The following is a 20,018-nucleotide window of genomic DNA, read 5'->3' as shown; positions in this document are numbered from 1 at the left end:
TCGAACAGAACTCAGCTGAAGTTCTGGGTGAGTTTTGTGAACTGTGTCACCCTGTCCGTGGGGCTTTTTCCCGTTCTTCACTGAATTTGCCTCATTGTAAAAAGGGCAGTAAGTTACCTACCACACTGCGAGGTGTTGTGAAGACTAGGAGAATCCATGCGAAGTGTGTTCCCTACACCTCTCAGGTATTACCCAGTGTGTGCTTGTAATTAATATTTGTGCCATTCCCATAGGACCGCACCGATTCTTTCTTGACTTCAGCTAAAAGTTATCTCTTAAAAAATGTATTCTAAAATTCTTACAGATTTTAACTCACTTAGTGCTCATAAAACATCGCTATTATCATCACCTTATAGGTGAAGAGACTGGGGCAAAGGGACCGTGTACGCTGCCCAGGTTAGGAAGTGGTGAAGGGTAGGTCTGAGCCCAAGCAATCTTACTCAAGACTTGCTACGCCGGATCACCCCAAGTTTCACTGTAAAACCTCCTGCATGTAAGGCAAGGTTTCTCAGCCTTGGCCCCATTGACATTTGGGGATGAAAAATCCTTTGTTGCACGGGGCTGTTCTGTCCATTCTATTTTTAGCAGCATCCCTGGCCTCTATCCACTAGAAGCTGCAAGTACCCCTTCCCCGACTTGTTGCATCCCAGAATGCCTCCAAATATTGCCCAATGTCCCACAGGCACAGGGACACACCGCCCCTGGTTGAGAATCACAAATGGCAGGTGAAGGTGACCTTGACCTCCCTGACTAAGGCGTCAGGTGTCTCATGTTCAGGAAGATACTGTGTTATGATGAAATGCTGTGAATGGCGTGGGGCGACTGTTCATCCGTGGAAAGCATTTCCTTTCTCCTTCCTCACAGGCCAAATTCCAGTTTCATCCGCTGGCATCATGTCTGTTCTGTGCTCACTACAAATGAGAACCTCAGAGAGCTCCGAGTGAGTGACAGTCACCTCCACAGGGTGGCCTTTGTGATTCTGTGTAATCAGCTCAGACATCCCAGCTGCCACCTTCAAAAACTTCAGTAAGTTGGAGATGCACTTGGACTCGAGTCTACTGTGGACCTAAATTAGTCTCACCTCTAGCTTTGGGGCGAGGCCAACTGCATGAGCAAAGAATTGCAGTCCAGAGCAGACTCCACCTGCCCGCCTCTCTTGCTGTCTCATCTTTGCTCCTATTCCTCACACTAAAATGGGTTTCTCAAGGTCACAAAGCTATGAAAGGGCAAAGCTGGCTCTGAGCTTAAAGCTCACCAATTGTGGAACTTCTCCTGGGGGTTCCCACACCTGCCGCTTCCTTCAATGCCTGAGCAGCATTATGTCAGCCAATACTTGAGGGCCAGTTGGGTGTCAGACTTTGTACTAAACCCCAAGAATAAAATGGGGTTTGGAGTTATAGTCCTGACCTCAGGGAACACATGATCGAGGATGGCATGGTTGGTTTCCTGTTTCCTCATCATAAAATGTATGGACACTTCTCAGTGGAAAGTGGACGTGCAAGGAATGGGCGAGAACCTGACTCTGGTTGCCTGCAAAGTCACCCTAGTCTGGGACCTTCAAGCGCCCTCTGACGTGATGTGACACTGAAGGATGGAGGGAGGGAGGGGTACGCAAGAGCAGAGGGAGGGAGGGGTACGCAAGAGCAGCGCTCATCTGAGATGTGGCACCGCCGTCCCCACCACGCGTACTCCCCACCATGGTGCGCTGTCTTCCAGATAAGGGCGTTAGGGCCAAGGCTCCCTGGCATCTGAATATGGGGATGTGACTCTGGGCAATAAAATGCAGGCAGAAGAGCCACTTCTACGGCACAGCTTTGAGAAGAGACTGGGGTTGCTACGTATGCATTTCCCCCATTTACTGGCTGAATGCTGACGCCACAGACAGAGGGAGCCTGGGTCTGTGACTGTGAGGGGGAGGGCTTCCCACAATCTCGTGTCATTAGGATGGAAATACTGCTTCCTCGGGTCTGGGGTGGGGCCTGAGAGTCTGCCTTTCTAGCCAGTTCCTGGGTGGTCTGTCCAGGAAACATGCTTTGAGAAGCACTGATGTAGAGCAGTGACTTCTTAATATTATCAACATGTTAAAAAATCAGCTGAGGACCTGTATAAAGTTCTTAAGCCCAGGTCAAGCCCCAGACCAATTTGTCAGGATACTCCATGCGATTTCAAAGCACCGCCAACACAGAGAACCACTGTCTTAAAGGAAACCCTGCCACCCCCAGTGTCAGTAAGACCCGCATTAAACCAGCACACGAGGGAAAAAACAAACTTTGCGTTAATCTCCTTAAGTTTGGGAGTGTGTCTAACACTGGACAGTATTAGCCGGGGTGTCCCAGCCTCTGCACTGTTGGCGTTTGGGGCTGGATAATTCTTCATGGTGGGCGCTGTCCTCCGATGCTTAATAGCGTCACTGGCCTATACGCCCTAAATGCCAGGATCTCAGCCCCTAGGCTGACAACAAGTGTCTCCAGCACCACTCCACAGTGGCTGGCTGGAAGGCTGGGGACCACTGGGCTACATACGCGGGTTGTGAAGTGAGCATAGCGGTTAATGACAGTCACAGGACACAGGCAGAGACGGTGCTCGGGCTGTGTTCTCGGGTTTGGTGGGATGACACCCGTCTACGACTTTCTCTGTTTTCGCAGTATGGATAACGTCTGCTTTCCCTGTGAGAGCTGGCTTTTCTTCGACGTGCTCATGCGCAGCCCGCACTTGAGAACCCGGAGCCTCAGCGGCGCAGCACTGTCCCGGGAAGACGTGAAGCTGCTCTGTGAAGCCTTGCGCACCACGTGCAGCCTAGAGGAGCTCCCGTAAGTCTCCGCGTTCACCAGCAGCGCTGACTTGGCTTCAGAAAGGGCTGTACGTCTTTCTATCTGCCCACGTTCATCCTGTTTCCTGTCCTCCAGAGGCAAACGTAACCCCCTGTGAACTTGAGAATAGAATATGGGAGTTAAAGTTTCTAAATCGGTAAAACCGCTTTGGAAGACAATTGGCCTGTATTCGGCCTTCACAGCGTCTGGCATTCTGTGTAGCCTAGAAACTCCACTTTGAGGTGTACGTTCAACAGAACCGCGTGCGTACGCTTGCTGAAAGACAGGTACTAAAACGTCCACGGCAAGTACTCCCAGTACCTGAAAAACAGAAATACCGACTAACAGCAAGTCAGGTAAGAGAACTGTGGTTAGATTCTCGTTTCCTGGGAGTGGACCTGCAGCCGTACACAGCCATCTGGGTGAATCTCACAGACCTTCCTGAAGAAAAGGAACCAGTCTTAAGAGAATATCATATGGTTTTGTTTATGTAAAGTTCAAAGGTGGGCAAGACGATGGCATTAGAGGTTAAGAAAGTGATAGCTGCGAGCAGGTGGGGGGCCCTGTGGTGTGGCCAGGGCCGCGTCTCCCCGGCCCGCACCCCTGCAGCCCCCCGCCCAGGGCGCCAGTAAAGGTCCTCTCAATTGCCAGGTGCGCCTCGCTGGGCTGATCAGCTGACCGGAGAACAGATTGCTGAATTCAAGGAAGCTTTCTCCCTATTTGACAAAGGTGGCCATGGCACCATCCCAACAGAGGAACTTGGAACCATCATGAGGTCACTGGTCAGAACCCAACAGAAGCCGAATTGCAGGATATGATCAATGAAGTGGACCCTGATGGTAAGGGCACCACTGACTTCCCAGAATTTCCGACTATGTTGGCCAGAAAAACGAAAGACACGGACGGTGAAGAAGAAATGCGCGAGGGATTCCGAGTCCGACGAGGGTGGCGGTGGCTACACCAGTGCTGCAGAGCTGCGTCACGGCGCAACCAACTGAGGAGAAAAACTAACCAAGAGGAAGCAGGTGAGATGATCAGAGAAGTGGATGTTGGTGGAGATGGACACGTCAGCTACGAAGAATTCGTGCCGATGATGACTGCAAAGTGGGGAGCTGCCTTCACCTCCTGTCCCCGTCTAGAAGAAGCACATGGAATCTTTCCCTTACCTCTCGCCAAGAAAGGAAAAAAGAAAAAGAAAGAAAGAAAGAATAGGAAGTGATGGATACGTGACCTGGACCCTGGTTACACAAGGGCGTTCAACCCATAAGAACCCGTCAGCCAACACTTAGGGTTTGTGCACTTTCCTGTAGATAGTTACATGTCAAGATTATTTTTTTCAAATCCAGTAAGGGTTCCTTAATACTTGTCCTCTCTTCACTGTTTTTTGTGTCCACATATTCAAATACTTCTCCATTCAACTCTGTCATTCTCTGAGCTTCAGTCAAACACACAATGATGCAAACCTGCCATTTTAGTAATAGCTTTATAAAGATATAATCCACATATGAAACTCACCCTTTTAAAGTATACAGTTTAGTGGTCTTCATAACAACGTGCAACCATCACAACTATGCCATTTTAGAACATTTTGGTCACTTCAGAAAGAAACCTCACGCCCATTAGCACTCGCCCGCATCCCTGTCTCCCTGGACACCACTAACACGTTCAGTCTCGGTGGATTTACCTGTCCTGGCATCCCATATGAACTGAGTCATACAACATGCGGTCCTTTGTGAGTGGCTTCTTTCATTTAGTAAAAAGTTACCTAAGGGGTAGAGGAGTCGGGTGGGGGCTGAGTTTGGAGAACAGCAAACACGAATGAATACCTTAAGAGTAACACCTGATGTGGGTCAAGCAACCGAAAACAACCAGTGTGGCCGTGTCTGGGACACAAGAACCTAGGAACTTGTACACCAGGTGATGTGTTCTGAGCTTTTTCCCTGAACGCTGTGAGAAGTCCCTGGGTGAGTTTAAGGCAGGTACAAATAATAATGGAGTTCTTATGTGTCTCAGGTCATCTCTTGTTGTGGTCTGGAGAACGGGTGATGGGGATAAAGAACACAGCGGGGCACCAGTGAGGCTCTCAAGCAAATCCGTGCTTCCTGACTCAGAGGATTGGCGAGAGGAGCGGGTCAGGGAAACAGGAACCAGTGGAATGCGACAGTTTCTGTCTCCTGCAGGGTGGCAAGGTGTTGCCTCTCAGTTGATGACTGTAGAGACTTCAGCAGGATCCTACAGACCAGCAGGAAGCTGAAGCAGCTGAACGTGTCCTACAGCTGCTTGGACAAAGGCGTGCCCGTGCTGTGCGAGGCCCTGTGCCACCCGGACTGCGCTCTGGAGGTCTTGGAGTAAGTGAACACTGGGAGGGGCCCTGGTGGGGGACCAAGGCAGCAAGCAGTCTGAACTCTGGCCTGTTGACTAAAACCTATGTATTGATGGAGGCTGCAGAGCAGAGACTTCTAAAGTGTAAGCCTACGAGTCAGAAGGATTTGGGTCCCACTGCTGGATTTGCCGCTTGCACACCGTCATCTTGGGCAAGCCACTTAAACTCTGTCAGCTTTAATTTGCTCCTCTGTAAACAGAGGGAGGGTGAGAATTCTGCCCTAGAGGCCTTGAGGAAGTTGAGGTTGTACAGAGCACCTGTCAGCACACATGAGGCACGTGCTAAGGTTCTGCAGGTGGTGGTGGTGGGGGGTAACGTGCCTGCGACGCGCACGGGTACTTCCCGTGGCGGCGGCTCTCACTGACTGTAACGCGGGGTGCGGTGAGCTCTCTGTCGTATCGCTTCCCTCTTCTCCCACCCGTGTGTCCCCACAGGTTAGTTTACTGCAGCCTCAGTGAATGTTGCTGGGAAAAGCTCTATGAAGTTCTTCTGTGTAACAGAAGCTTGACCCACCTGGACCTCACGTCAAATGTCCTGAAGTTTGAGGAACTGCAACTTCTCTGCAAGGCCCTGAAGCAGCCAGGCTGCCCCCTGCAGTCGCTGTGGTCGGTGTCTCTGAGGTCTGCTTTGAAGGCCGCGCCTCCGTCCCAGGGGCCTGGCTGGCCGGGAAGGCACCAGGAACTGAGGAAGGCCGTGCAGGCTGAGAAACACAGCTGACCCGTGAACACGGCGCTGTGGATTAATCTGCATATAAATTACAGTCCGCCCTTCGCATCCACGGTTCCCCCACATCCACAGATCCGACCACCACAGACCGCGCGGGGCTGTGGTACTTACTACAGAAAATGCCCACGTGCAGCTCAGGTCCACGCTGTTGGAGGGTCCCCTGTACGCGACTCAGATTCTTGGCAAGATGTTCAAGTGAACAAACCTGTACCTCGACTCCTGAGTCACAGAGTTAATACGTTGTAAGGCGTCATTCAGCAGGTGCACCTAAGGGCTGAGGGAGACAGAGAGGCGTTTTGGCTGGGCCTGAGGGACGGCTTTGTGGCTAGATGGCTGGCGTGGGTTCTGCAAGACGCATGAGTTTTGTCAGGCGGAGAAGGAGAACTGAAACTCCAGGTATAAAGGCTGAACGTGGGGATGGGGCATCTGATGATCTATGTGGGAGTTAACGTGGGTAGAAGAAGGGACGCTCTAGGAGGAATCAGGGCAGGGAGAGAGTAATTGGAAAGGAGATGGTGAAAAGACTCCATTTCAGGTTATAAAACTGAGAAACGTGGGGGGTAACCTGGTGGTGGTGGTGGTGGTGATTTGGATTTATCATTTCATCACCAGATGTCTCTTTCTCTGGAAATCAGGAGACTCTGGGGATTCAGCAGTTATCTTACCTAACCCACCAAGAAACCTCAGAGTTTAGAACTTCGCATTCCTTGCATGGGGAGTGTGACGGAACATGAGAAAAGAGCCGGACACAGTCCTGATCTTGTCACAGTGGGTCAGGCCACCCGGCTCAGTCCTTGAACTGGAAGCCACTAAAAATATCAGACATGATTCTTTAACATTCAAAGCACCAGGAACTCAGCTAGAAGTAGTCTGTGAAGCAGAATAAATGTAGGCCACTTGAGGCTGCCCAAAAATCCTCGAGAGAGGTCTTTTAAAATAAACGAGCACTGCCCGCAGACACCCAGAAGACAACTGCACGCCTTCCCCGGAGGCAGAAGGTAGGAAAACAGGATCCTGGGCCTCAACTTATTCCTACGATGATCTTTCAAAGTCAAGAAACACTATGTGGTTAAAATAACACAAAGCATCACGTACAAGAACAAGCCAGAACACACATACCTCGCAAACTTCAGAAATTACAGTGACCAGACTTATGTATATATAACGGGTCACTGCACCTGAGACTAGCACAACACTGTAAATCAATTACGCGGCCATACATTTTTTTAAAGAAAATAAAACAAATTATGCTTGCTATGTTTAAAGAAAAATAACACGTTTAAATACCTTAAGGGAAAAAAGCCGTAAAATAAAATCAGCAAATTGAGAAAAATAATAAAATAGGAATTATAAATATAAGAGCAAAACCTTGGGTTGAACAGTAGACGAGACAGAATTAAAGAGAAAATTAGTAAAGCAGAAGGTAGGTCGTAGCTACGCAGAAGGCAGCATGAAGAGAGAAAAAGATGTGAAGCAGAGGAGGGTATGAGACCTGCAGGACAGAACAAGATGTTCTAATGCCTTTAATGAGAATCCCAGAAAGAGAAAATATTTGAAGAAGTAATGGCTAAAAATTTTCCATAGCTGATGAAAGATTCCAATCCACAGATCCAAGCGTCCTTACTTGCCCCTCGTACGATACATAATGGTGAAACTTCAGATCGCCAGATATAAAAATACTGATCTTAAAACATCCATGATGGTGTGGAGGGCTGGGAGGAAGCCGTCATGTCTGAAGAAAGGACAGAAATCGTCGAATGAAGACTAACAGTGGGACCCAGAGGGCAATGCCATGAGATCATAGGCTGGGGAGCAACGGGCAGCCTAGCATTTTATAACCACCCAAAGTCATCAAGAATGAGGACAAAAGCATATTTTCCAAAAAATAAAAACTAAGTTCCCCACCATCAGATCGTCACTCAGGGCAATTCTAACGGACGTCTCTCAAAGGGACATGAACAATTGCAGCTGGAAAAGACACTGAGCAAAGAAAGTGTAGATAAATCCACACAAAATACGGGCTGCTTACAAAAGATAATACTGCCTGGTATGTAAAGGACTCAAAAGAAAGAACAAAATGTAGAGCAGCAATAACAGTATGAACGAATGTCCTGAAGTCCAGGAAGAGGCGTAAGGTGTTGATTAGCTTGAGATGCTGACAGGTCAAACGTGCATATCGACGCTTCTAACATCAACATTAGAAGAAAACCAGGTGGTATGGCTAACTCCAAAATCAGCAAGAGAGAAGATGGAATTCTGTATATGTATAAAATCCACATAAAGGAGCAGGTATGAAAATAAAAACACAGTAGGACAGATTTAAAATCAAACACATCAGTAATTGTTTGAAATAGAAAAAAGATCAAGAGTTCCAGCTAAAAGACAAAGATTGTCAAGCTGGATTTTTTTTAAACTAATGTTTATAAATGACATTAAAACGTAAAGAATTTGTGGTCGCACAACACTGTAAATGGAGTAAATGTCACTGAGTTGTTCACTATAAATGATTAATTCTGTTATGCAAATTACACCTCCATTTAAACAAAAAACCAGACAAGAGGCGAAAGGCTGGAAAAAATTTACAGTGCAAATATTAACCTAAAGAAAGTTTATGTAGCTACATTAATCAGACAAAATAGAGTTTGAGGCAAAAAGTATCACTGACACATCATTGGGACTGTGGTATTTATCACCCTACTCAAGTGAACTCTAATTCTTACGAGGTGAACGTCACTACAGTTGCCCCACGGGCAACACGGGGCTTAGGGGCGCCGAGCCTCCACGCGGTCAAAGCCCGACGTACGGTCTTCCGGTCGCCCTCCTGTAGCTCTGCGTCCCCCGCTAGGCACCCAGGCCCAGCCACCCTCAGACCGGGCAGCGGCGCCGGGGGGAGCCCGTGCGTGAGCGGGCCCACGCAGCTCAAACCCACGTTGTTCAAGGGCCGGCTGTGCTTCCCACGCAGCCTCCGTGAATCAGAGAGGAAGTCATAATGGAAAGCGGGAGACACATCGAAGTGGAAAAGGGCACACCTCACCCCGGACTCAAGGCGTGGGGCTCAAGCCCGTGCGGCTGCTAGAAAAACAGACACTGAAGGACAGCGGGGTACGTACCAGCCGTAAGAAACATTGTAAAATGGCAAAGACAATCCCAGAGAAGGACGGAAGGAAACAAAAAACCAGAGCAGCAATTAATGAAACCAAGCAAACACACGCTAGGAACGATCAAAAGGCTGAAAGCTGTTTCCTTAGAAAGACTAACACCTACCTTGTATCCGTGCTTTGAAAAGACTAACGAAGCCACGTGTGTAAAGTCAACTTCCCAGTGGCCACGGGTTTTTGAACTAAACGGGGAATTAATTTTAATAGTTAAATTTATTTAACTACATATCAAATATCCCTTCGACGTGTGATCAATGTAAAAATGAGTAAAGAGATATTTTACATTTTCGTACTCTTTGAAATCCGGTGTGCATTTCCTACCACAGCTCGCCTTGCTCCAGGCAAGCTGCACCTCAAACGCCCAGCGGCCACACGGCGCTGCTGGCGACCGCACGGGACAGCACGGCTCTGCGTCATGAATGGGAAAAGAAATGTTACCACAGATGCTACAGATGTTAAAAAGATGACATGATGAGCAACTGCATACAGCAAACCTGAAAATTGAGGGTTTTTTTCCCAGAACTCAGTAAGTTTTTAAAATAATGTCTTATCCAAACTTAAGAAAAAATAGTTTTAAACCATTAAAGAAATTAGATCAGTAGTCAAATATTTTCATTAAAAAACCCTCCAAGTTCAGAAGTCTTCATCAGTGACTGCTACCAGATACTCAAGGGGGAAATCATTCCCGTCTTAAATTCTTTCACAGTGAGGAGGGTAGGAAGCACTCCGCACCGCCTCCTGAGGCCAGCATAATTCTGATACCAGAAACCAACAACGTAAGGAAGAAAAGCAACAGGCCAACGGCAGTCATGAAATTTAAAAAAAAACACTGAACATATATAAGCAAACAGAATCCAGGAATGTATTTTCAAAAATAAACATAATGACCAAGTTGGGCCAGTTAATCCTAAGAAGTAAAGCTGCTTCAGAATTAAAAAGATCAGTGTAATTCACCATCATAACTGATTAAAAATAAAAATCACTATCAGCCGAAATACAGAAAGGCTCTGAACTAAAACACAATATCCGTGTTGTATAACAACTCGTGGGAACTTAGTAATTGAGAACTTCCTTGAACCAATAAGGAACGTGTTCAAAAACTCTAAAGCAAACATTTATTTAATGATGAAGAGATAAAAGCTTTCTCTTCTATGTCAAGAAACAGGGAAGAATGCTGGCTGTAATCACTCCTATAAATCTTAGCAAGGGCAGTAAAGCCAGAGGAAGAAAGTATAAAACACGTAATCCTTAAAAGCAGAATGCGAAGGAAGAAATACCTATTTCCAAGCAGTGTATATAGAAACTGTTTTTAACCTGTAGCTCAGTTATCAGGATTGAGTCTAACAAGCTTCCTCCAAACAGTATTCAAAAAACATTTCCTACAGACCAAAAAGAAACAATAAACTGATGGAATTGTAGCACCGTTTACAGTAGCATCGAAAAGGAATTGGCAAAACAAAAAGACTGAAAGAGAAATCACCTAGGAATAAAGCTAGTATGACCCCTGTTACACATTTGCAGTGAACATCATCCAACGACAATGTAATACAGGACAGGGGCGAGGCAGCCCGTGTTCAAGGCCTGAAATGCTCAGTCTGCTAAGACGCCAACTCTCCACACATCGAGTTTAGTTTCAGCAAAATCCCAACTGAAATGAAATGTTTTGTTGTGTTAAACTTGAAAAGTGGATTTCAAAATGTGTATGGAATTTGCAAAGGGTCAAGAATACCTTAAGAAATGCCTAAGAAGAAAAGGTAGGACGCTTTGCTCTGAACATATGAAAAGATTGTAGCTATAGAAATTAGAGCCACGTGGAAATAGACCAAAGCCAGAGAAGAGAGAGCCCACATGCAGACACATCCACGTGTGTTCAGACGCCGCACTGCGGACAGTCTGTCACAGGCGGTGCAGGGAAAGGGCGCACCTTCAGCAGCTGATGCCGGGACGGCCGATGACCTACCCCTCTGGATGACAGAGTGTAGTGCTCTGCCATCTTTCCTTCCCTCATAGCCAGCAAAAACGTAGTAACGTGGTGACACTACTATTTCCTTGCGGGGTGTTGCAATGTCTTACCACTGCTGATGGCTGTCGAGAGCTTGCCTAAGTCCTTACCATCAATCAAAACCTGAGAAATCTGCAAATTGGGTGCAATGATACAGAAGATGTTGGCGTGAAGCTGTTGTGCAAGGGTCTGACACATCCCAGCTGTCATGTAGAGACACTTGGGTGGGTATCCTCCAAGCCATGGCTGTGTCCTCCTGGGTGGCAAAAGATGGAGGGTGGATGGGGAGAAAGAGGAAAAGGAAGACCCCGCCAGGGACAGGGAGCAGTTAGCTGCCGTGGTGTAACACTCTGTTCCAAAACGTAGAAGCTTCAATCAGTGGGCACGTCCCACTGGTAGCTGGCTCTGCTGCTCTCTGACTGGTGTGTTCAGAAGCCTGTGGTTTCCTGGGTCGATCTGGGCGGGCCTCACCACCAAGTCCAGAGGTCAGGCAGCGCTCTGTGAGCTGGAGAACACATCTGAGCCGCACATCTCTGGCATCCAGCTGGGCAGCCGGGGCTTGCAGACGCGGCATCTGTACCAGTTTGGTGAAGCTTCCTTAACAAAGGCCCACAAACGGGGGGCGTAAGGAGCAGAAATCTATTTCCTCACTGTTCTGGAGGCTAGAATTCCGAGCACAGGGTGTCAGCAGGGCTGGTTCCTCCTAAGGTCTCTCTCCTCGGCTTGCAGACACCTGTCTTCTCCCCGTGTCCTCACACAGTCTTCCCTCTGTGTGTCCAAATCCCCTCTTCTTGGAAGGGAACCAGCCACACTGGATTCGGCCCCACCCTAACGACTTCATTTTAGCTTGACTGGCCCTGTAAAGGCCTTAAGGCCAAACGTGCCTGCATTTTGAGGTACAGAGGGTTAGGGCTGTAACGTGGGAATTTTTGGAGGGACACAGCCTATAACAGCATCTCAGGGGTTCCAGAGAGCAAGAAATGTGAGTGCTGTCAGCTCAGAACTCTCATAACCTGGCTCCCACCGGGTCATCTAAGCCAACGCAAACCACAGGTCCCAGCCAGACCCAGAGGGTGGTGGGAAAACAGACCCTAACCTCTTGTGGAATGAGTTGCGGGGTCACAATGCCACAGGCTCTGAAGGGAATGGACAATCGTGGCCATCTGTACCATCGGCCACAGAGCAGCAATCTGATGTCAAAAATGCTGGGCTGTAAGGTGCTGTCCTCAGGGGCTGTGGGGTGAGCCTTGGCTAGACGGCCAGCTCGCGCTCCAGCCCAGTGCCACCCGCCTCATCCCGAGGGCAGGGCGGCCGCTCACCGTGTGTCTCCTCTCGCAGGCTGGGTTACTGCAAGTTAACCAGCGCCTGCTGCCAGGACCTCGCTTCCATTCTCACCAGCAGTAAAACTCTGAGGATCCTGAACCTGGGTGGAAACCCCTTGGACCTCAGTGGCGTGGTGGTGCTGTGTGAGGCCTGAGACACCCCGAGTGCACCCTGCAGGTTCGCGGGTGAGTGGACGCCTGCTCCCCTCGGGTGGGGCCGTCCCGGGACTGAGGAGGGACTGACTGGGGCCCGAGGTGTGACCTACTACCGTCTAAGCCCACTGCATGCAAAATGCAAATAACGTTCCCTGCCCAGGAACCCCTCACCCCGCACAGCAGCTAACTGGGAAATGCTGAGCCCCCATAAACGCTGGCACTGGTGCTGCCACAACCACATTATGCCCTAAGTTTAATACGTGCATATGTATAACTACGAAGGTAAATTATCATCACGTTGAACATAGTTTATGTTTATACTAAAGTTATTACATAGTAAAATAAAAATTTAAATCTCAATAAAACTGGAAGAAAAAAATTTAATATAATAAATTATAATTAGACTTATAAACTATACAATTATATATTTCTATTATATAATATATAATTATAACTATATATAATTACATATAATTATATTTATGTATATATTTGTACATAAATATAATGTATATAATATAAAATCTAATATAATAATAAAATCTAGTAACATTTATTTAATAAAATATATAACATGTAATTTCTATTACAATATTATTACAGGCTTATATAATTTAAGTTTATAAGTATGTATAATTTGTAACATAACTATATATATTATACATTCATTAGTATATGTTATATATAATTATACATATAATTATGTGCATAATTTCTATTCATTATATTACAGGTTATATAAGTATATAATTATGTGTAATTTATAATACAGTTATATGTATAATATATATTGTATCATATACAATTATATGTATAGTACATATTACATGTATAATATAACATGTCTATAATTACACGTGTTATATATAATTATATGCATAATATATTATACAAATATATATAAATTATATATAATTAGACAAAGTAAATAAGCCTGTAATAGAAATTACACATGTAATTATATGGATGACTATGTAGTATTTAAAATTCTAAATATACTATATAATGTATTTAAGCTTGTAAGTCTATAGTTATAAGCATAGTTATAATAAAACTTATCTGCATGATTTTATCAGATAGATGTTATGTAGTAGATAATGAACCCTTAGCATCTCTCTCTCTATTTTCCCCTTTCAAGCCTCTGTGAGACCGAGAGCAGTCGTAGTAGCAGTTAGGCTAAAACCGGGGTAACTCCCGCACTGAGATCATTACCTTATCCGTCTCATGAAGATACGGGTCCACCCCTTTAAAGCCCATCCCCAGCGCCTACATCTGGCTGTCCTGGCGGCACGACCTCGTTCCCGTCGTCCTTGCGCTGCGCTCCCAGTGCAGGTGCCACGGCTGACGGCTGATGTTGTGGGACCGTCTGGATCCTCTGTTACTTCCTGAATCATGGGGGCCGGTGCTGGAATCCTGGCTTGTCCATGTTCAGTCCTGTAGCCCCAGGCAACATCTGTCCTCTCTGACTATCCATCTTCTACCTTCAAAACAGGGGAATCATTCAACATGGCAATTATGAAAACACACATTAGATAATACGACAGTGATGGAAACCCACACAGGAGTTCCCGTCCCCTCTGCACCGTCCCCCCACCGTGGGCGGCCTCGCAGACAACTCCGGCAGGATGACCAGGAGCGTGAAGGACGCTCCTTCACTCCCGCAGAGCGATGGAGCTGCTGGGGACAGCTGCAAGTAAACGCATACCAACAGAGAAGACAGAACCAAGGCACACTGGTCCCTGACCCTCCTGTTCCATTCAGAGCAACAGTACAACGCCACGTGCAAGTGTGGGGCCCCAGAACCAAGCTGTGGGACCTGCACCCTGACTCTTCCACTTGCGGCCGTGTGACCCTGGGCCCGTTCCTGCCCGGCCTGGCCTCCGTGTCCTCATCACAAATCAGGTCACTAACGGTGCCTCCTAAGGTTGTTGTGGAATTTTAATGAGACAGACATGTAGAGCCCTTAGCAGGGGGCCAGGACCAGGCACTCAGATAATGGAAACTGTTGCTGGTTTTACTTTTAAAAATAAAAACAGCTTCAGCCCGTCTCTCAAGCTTCCGCTGACTTCTTGTGCCCAACCCCAGTGTTTAGACGGAACCAGGGCTTTCTGTCCAGTGACGTGGAGCCAGCTGCTACCAGAAATCTGGAGCCCCACGTGTGAGCCTCTCTCCCTCATTTTGTGTTTTAGCGCCATTGAGTTGAGAGCTTGAAACTGGCCATGGTTGGAGAAAGTACATCACAGAAACGCACGGTGCTGCAAATCGGGGTTTTTTATTTTTTGGGGCGTGAGCCAGGTGTTAAATGTTTACTAGCACACCACTGCATGGGAGGTCTGTCTGTCTTCTTAGAGGTTACGTTACGTCCTCCTAGACTTGTCCATGAAAGAAAGGATGGAGAAAGATGAGGCGCAGAGAAGGGGGAGAAAAGGAGGTATGAATTAAACAGAGCTGCTTTTATTTTTAACCAGGCTTAAAAAAGAGGAACTTGATGAGGAAACCTGGAGATTTCTGACGGCCGAGGAAGAGAGGAATCCCAAATGGACCATCACAGGTGAATGATGGAGCAGAGACAGGCCGAGAAGGGCAGAACCCTGATCGCGAGCAAGCTGAACTCACTCTGCCTGCAGAGCACCTGTGCGGGACGTGCCTCGGAGCCCTGTTTCACACCTTCTCCGCACCCAGGAACTGCGAGCTACCAGTGCTCACACCAGCCCTGATTCTTCTGCCCCCCGCCCCGCTCAGATGTATTTCATATATTGTGTATTTATGTGATTTTTATTTGCTGTGTGGCCTTGGGCAAGCCACCGAAAGACCTTCCAGGTGGAATTTCTATCCTGTCTCAAAACGACATTTTAAAGACTCAATAAAGTCTTATATCATAAAGCATTTAATAACACCTTTTACTGGTTTCCACTGAAGTAGAGTTGGCTCACAATGTTACGTTAGTTTCAGGCGTTCAGCACAGCGGTTTGGCGTTGTGGCAGGTTGTACTGCTGTTACAAGATAACGGCTCCGTATCCCTGGCCGTACGGCACATCCTTGTTGCTTGTCTATTTAATACCTATTAGTCTGTGTCCCTTAATCTCAGACCGCTAATTTCCCCGCTTCCCTCGCACCACTGATAACCACTGGTTTGTTTTCTGTATCTGTGAGTCTGTTTCTGTTTTGCTATATACATTCATTTGGGTTATGTTTCAGATTCCACCTGTAAGTGACAGCATGCAGATTTCTCTTTGACTTCTGTCCCTAAGCATAGTATTCTCTAGGTCCATCCCTGCTGCTGCAGATGGCAACATGTCGTCCTTTTTACGGCTGTGATATTCCATGTGTATACACACCGCATCTTCGTTATCCACGCATCTGCTGATGGGCACTTGGGTTGCTTCCATGTCTTGCCTATTTTAAGTACCGCTGCTGTGAACACTGGGACGCGTGTATCTTTTTGAATTAAGGTTTTTGTTTTTTTCTGGATGATATACCCAGGAGTGGAATTGCTGGATCACACGGTAAGTCTCTTTAGTTTAAGGAGCCTCCATACCATCTTCCACAGTGGCTGCACCAATTTACATTCCCACCAACACTGTACAAGGGTTCCCTTTTCTCTACGTTCTCCCCGACACTTGTCATTTGTAGGCTTTCGATGATGGCCATCCTGACGGGTGTGAGGTGGTATCTCGTTGTTGTTTTGATTTGCATTTTCCTGATAATCAGGGATGTTGAACATCTTCTCACGTACCTGCTGGCCATCTGCATTTCCTCTCTGGAAAAAATGTCTATTAAGTTCTTCTGCTATTGTTTGATTGGGTTTTTTAATATTGAGTTGTATGAGCTGTTTATATATTTTGGCCATTAACCCCTTGTCTGTCACATCATTTGCAAGTATTTTCGCCCATTCCATAGGCTGCCTTTTCATTTTGTCTATGGTTTCCTTTACTGTGAAAAAGCTTTCAAGTTTAATTGGGTCCCATTTGTTTATTTCTGCTTTTATTTCTCTTGCCTTAGGAGAAAAATCCAAAAAAATTTTGCTGTGATTTTTGTCAGAGTTCTGCCTGTGTTCTCTTCTAGGAGTTTCACGGTTCCGGTTTGGGTCTTTAATCCATTTTGAGTTTACTTTCGCATACGGTGTAAGGAAATATTACAATCTCGTTTCACACATAGCTGTCTAGTTTTCTCAGCACCATGTGCTGAAGAGACTGTCTTTTCACCATTGTATATTCTTGCTTCCTTTTGGGGAGATCAGTTGGCCACAGGTGTGTGGGTTTATTTCTGGGCTCTCTGTTCTGTTCCACCGATCTGGGTCTGTGTTTCTTCCACCCCCTCACTTTCAATCTGTGTGTGTCTCTAGCCCAGAAGTGAGTCTCTTAAAGGCAACGTGCGGAAGAGCCTTGTCTTTCTGTTCAGTCAGCCACCCCGTGCCTTTTTTAATTGACGTATAGTCGACCTACAACGTTATGTTAGTTTCTAGGGCACGTTTGCCTTTCCTAGTGGGACTGTCCCTTTCCTGCAGACTCCTACTTCTTTTCCATTGAGAGAGGACCCCTCGGCGTTTCTTTCAGGGTAGCTTTAGTCTTGAACTCACTTAGTTTGCTTTTCTGAGATGCTCTTGACCTCTCCTCCTATTCTAAACGGGTCTTGGCAGGTGGAGAACCGTAAGTCGACGGCTTTCCCTTTGAATAGATCGTGCCCCCCTCCCCGTGGCCGCCAAGCTTCTGCAGAGCAATCAGCCGACAGCCTTAAGGGGTGGGGGCTTGTAAAACTCCATTTTTCATCTTGCCGCCCTTTAGAATTCTCTAACTTCTGCCATTTTACCTGTGATATATCTTGCTGTTCATTTTGCTCGGGACCCTTTGTGCTTCCTGTAACTGGGTATCTGTCTCCTCCTTAAGGTTTGGGAAGTTTTCAGCCATAATTTCCTCAGAGACACCTTTGACCCCCCTTCTGTCTGCCTCTTCTTTCTGGAATGCTTGATGCTCCCGCAGAGATCTCTTCACCTGCTTTTACCTTCCTGTTCTCCTTTCCGCCGTCCTGACTGGATGGTTTCCATTACTCCGCCTTCCAGGCCACTTACACGTTCGTTCATATCGTTCAGTCTGCTGTTCATTCCTTTGGAGGCATTTTTTGTCACTGAATTCATTTCTGATTGGGCCTTTTTTATGTTTTCTAGTTCTTCGTTAAAATGCTCAGTGCTCAGATCGATGCTTTTCCCTACTTCAATTAACCATTATTACCAGTGTTTTATTTTTACTTGGTAAATTGTGTTTTTTTTCCCAGGGGTTTTGTCTTCCTCTTTCAATTTAGAGTAGCTCCTTTGTCTTTTCCCTTTGCTTGCCCTTCTCTGTGTCTGTGAATTTAGGTGAAACAGTACAGGAGTATTTCACTCCGGAACACCCACGCCACCGATCCAGGAGTTAAGACGGGGAAATCCAGCAACCCAAGTGTCCATCAGCAGGTGTGATCATCCACACAATGAGATATTACCCATCCTCAAAAAGCAAGGAAATCCCGACACACTCTAACACGGATGAACTGTGGAGGCATCATGCTAAGTGAAACACTCCCATCACAAAAGGACAGATTGTGTGCTTACACTTCTGTGAGCTATCCAGAGCAGTCAAATTCATCGAGACAGAAAGCAGAACGGTGGTTGTCAGGGGCTGGGGAAGGGGGTGAGGAGAATGGGGAGCTGGTGTTTCACAGGGACAGAACCTTAGTTCGTAAAGATGAGAAAGTTCTGGAGACAGACAGTAGTGATGGCTTGCACAGCTGTGTGAACAAACTTAGTCCCATGGAACTGGACCCTTTATAATGGTTAAATGCTGAGTTTTCATTAAGTCTATTTACCACAAAAAAAAAAAAAATCATAAGAAAAAAAGATCGGGAAAGTTAATCTCTCATCTGCGAAATGGAGGAAGGGGAGGACACCCCGCCAGGGTTTTTATGAGACGGAGGTGACGGGATATAAAAGCCGAAGAACCACAAACTTACTCCCCTAGCTGCCCCTCACCTGTCAGCAGGGCGTCCATTTCCACGCCCAAAGAGGCCGCTGACTGTTCCCCCTGACTGGGTCTCTTTCCCGCAGAAGTAGAGGTCAACAAAGGAGAAGGATGTTCTGATAAAGTACTGGGGTCCACAACATCTAACTGACGAGGAGAGCATCTTGAGAGATGGCGGGATTCTAGGAGATTATCGATCTAAGAGTGGTATTGATTCCACGCTTACCACACACTGAGCCTTACACACATTCTGTGTAGTTTTTGCAACATCTGGGGTTGGTGCCATCAGACCCATTTTGTAATGAGGAGGTTGGCTTAACGGGTATACACAGCTGCTTCCTAGCTGAGCAGCAGCAGGGCTGTGATGAAAACCCACTGTGATGGTTCCATTCCGTAGAAGCTGTTTGTCTTGCCAGATCCAACTCTGGGGAAATCCTTTCCTCCCCCATCACTCTTGTTTCTTTCTCACCAAGGGGATTCCGTCTCTTTCTTCTGCCCTGAACTCATCCTGCCTTATTCCCAGATGCACCCCGATCCTGGCCACATCAACCCAAGCTTTCAGGATTGCAAAGTAGTGTGCGAGGGGAGGAAATGGAGTGTGAAGCATGGGGAGGGCGGATACCAGAAGAGGAGAGATGAACAGTTCTGCTGCCGCCTTCCCCACTGATCATGGGCGTGAAGTTAGAGCACAGTTGGTCACAAGCTAACTGCTTCTTCTTGGGCCGTGGGCTTGACAACCCAGAGTGGGCCCAGAGAGCTGGTCAGCCGTCAAGGGGCCTCCAAAGTCTGCTGATTCCATCACCTCTTGTCCTGAATCACCGTTCCCCTTCCAGGTCGGGTGGACCTACTGTTGATTTCCCAAGCCCTCCAAAGTCACTATGGCATTACTGGGATGTGGCTTTGAAAACCTTTGAGCATTCTAAAAGTTTTGTTTTAAAATGCTTTGATGAAATTGAAGTAATTTCCTGACAAAGTCAGGAATTCTAGAATAACAAAATTCCTAAAACATTATGAAAATAATACTCAAGAATTTGTGGATCCAGTACTAACAAAAATATTACTGTGTTACTATTTACAACAGCCAAATCATGGAAACAACCTAAATGTCCATCAACAGATGACTGGATAAAGAAGCTGTGGTATAATTTATACACAATGGAACACTACTCAGCCATAAAAAAAGAATAAAATAATGCTGTTTGATGCAACATGGATGGACCTGGAGATCGTCATTCTAAATGAAGTAAGCCAGAAGAGAAAGAAAAATACCATATAACATCACTTATATGTGGAATATTAAAAAAAAAACAAAAACAAATGAACTTATTTACAAAACAGAAACAGACTCACAGACCTAGAAAACAGACTTATGGTTACCAGGAAGGAAGAGGGTGGGAAGGGATAAATTGGGAGTTTGAGATTTGCAGATACTAACTACTATATATAAAACAGATAAACAAGGTTATAC

The 20,018-nt window shown here is 46.5% G+C and overlaps 1 protein-coding gene and 1 pseudogene across 5 annotated transcripts in view; one reads left to right on the top strand and one right to left on the bottom strand.

The window, feature by feature from the left end:
- Positions 1-2,646: 2,646 nt before the first annotated feature.
- On the top strand, positions 2,647-13,902 carry LOC123618785 (uncharacterized; annotated as a pseudogene).
- The window catches only part of NLRP13 (NLR family pyrin domain containing 13), a 69,117-nt gene continuing 62,509 nt past the window's right edge, over positions 13,411-20,018 (bottom strand). For 3 of the 5 annotated variants that reach the window (XM_074368966.1, XM_074368967.1, XM_074368968.1), the window contains one exon: positions 13,412-14,038. In XM_074368966.1, coding sequence (XP_074225067.1) covers positions 13,986-14,038 — 53 coding nt within the window. In that variant the 3' untranslated portion in view covers positions 13,412-13,985. Of the gene's footprint in view, positions 14,039-20,018 lie in introns of all 5 variants that reach the window. The other 2 variants (XM_074368969.1, XM_074368970.1) reach the window with 2 other exon arrangements.

Source organism: Camelus bactrianus, chromosome 9 (genome assembly GCF_048773025.1).
Source record: "Camelus bactrianus isolate YW-2024 breed Bactrian camel chromosome 9, ASM4877302v1, whole genome shotgun sequence".
Taxonomy (NCBI): domain Eukaryota; kingdom Metazoa; phylum Chordata; class Mammalia; order Artiodactyla; family Camelidae; genus Camelus; species Camelus bactrianus.
This window is presented reverse-complemented; position numbering and strand designations above follow the sequence as displayed.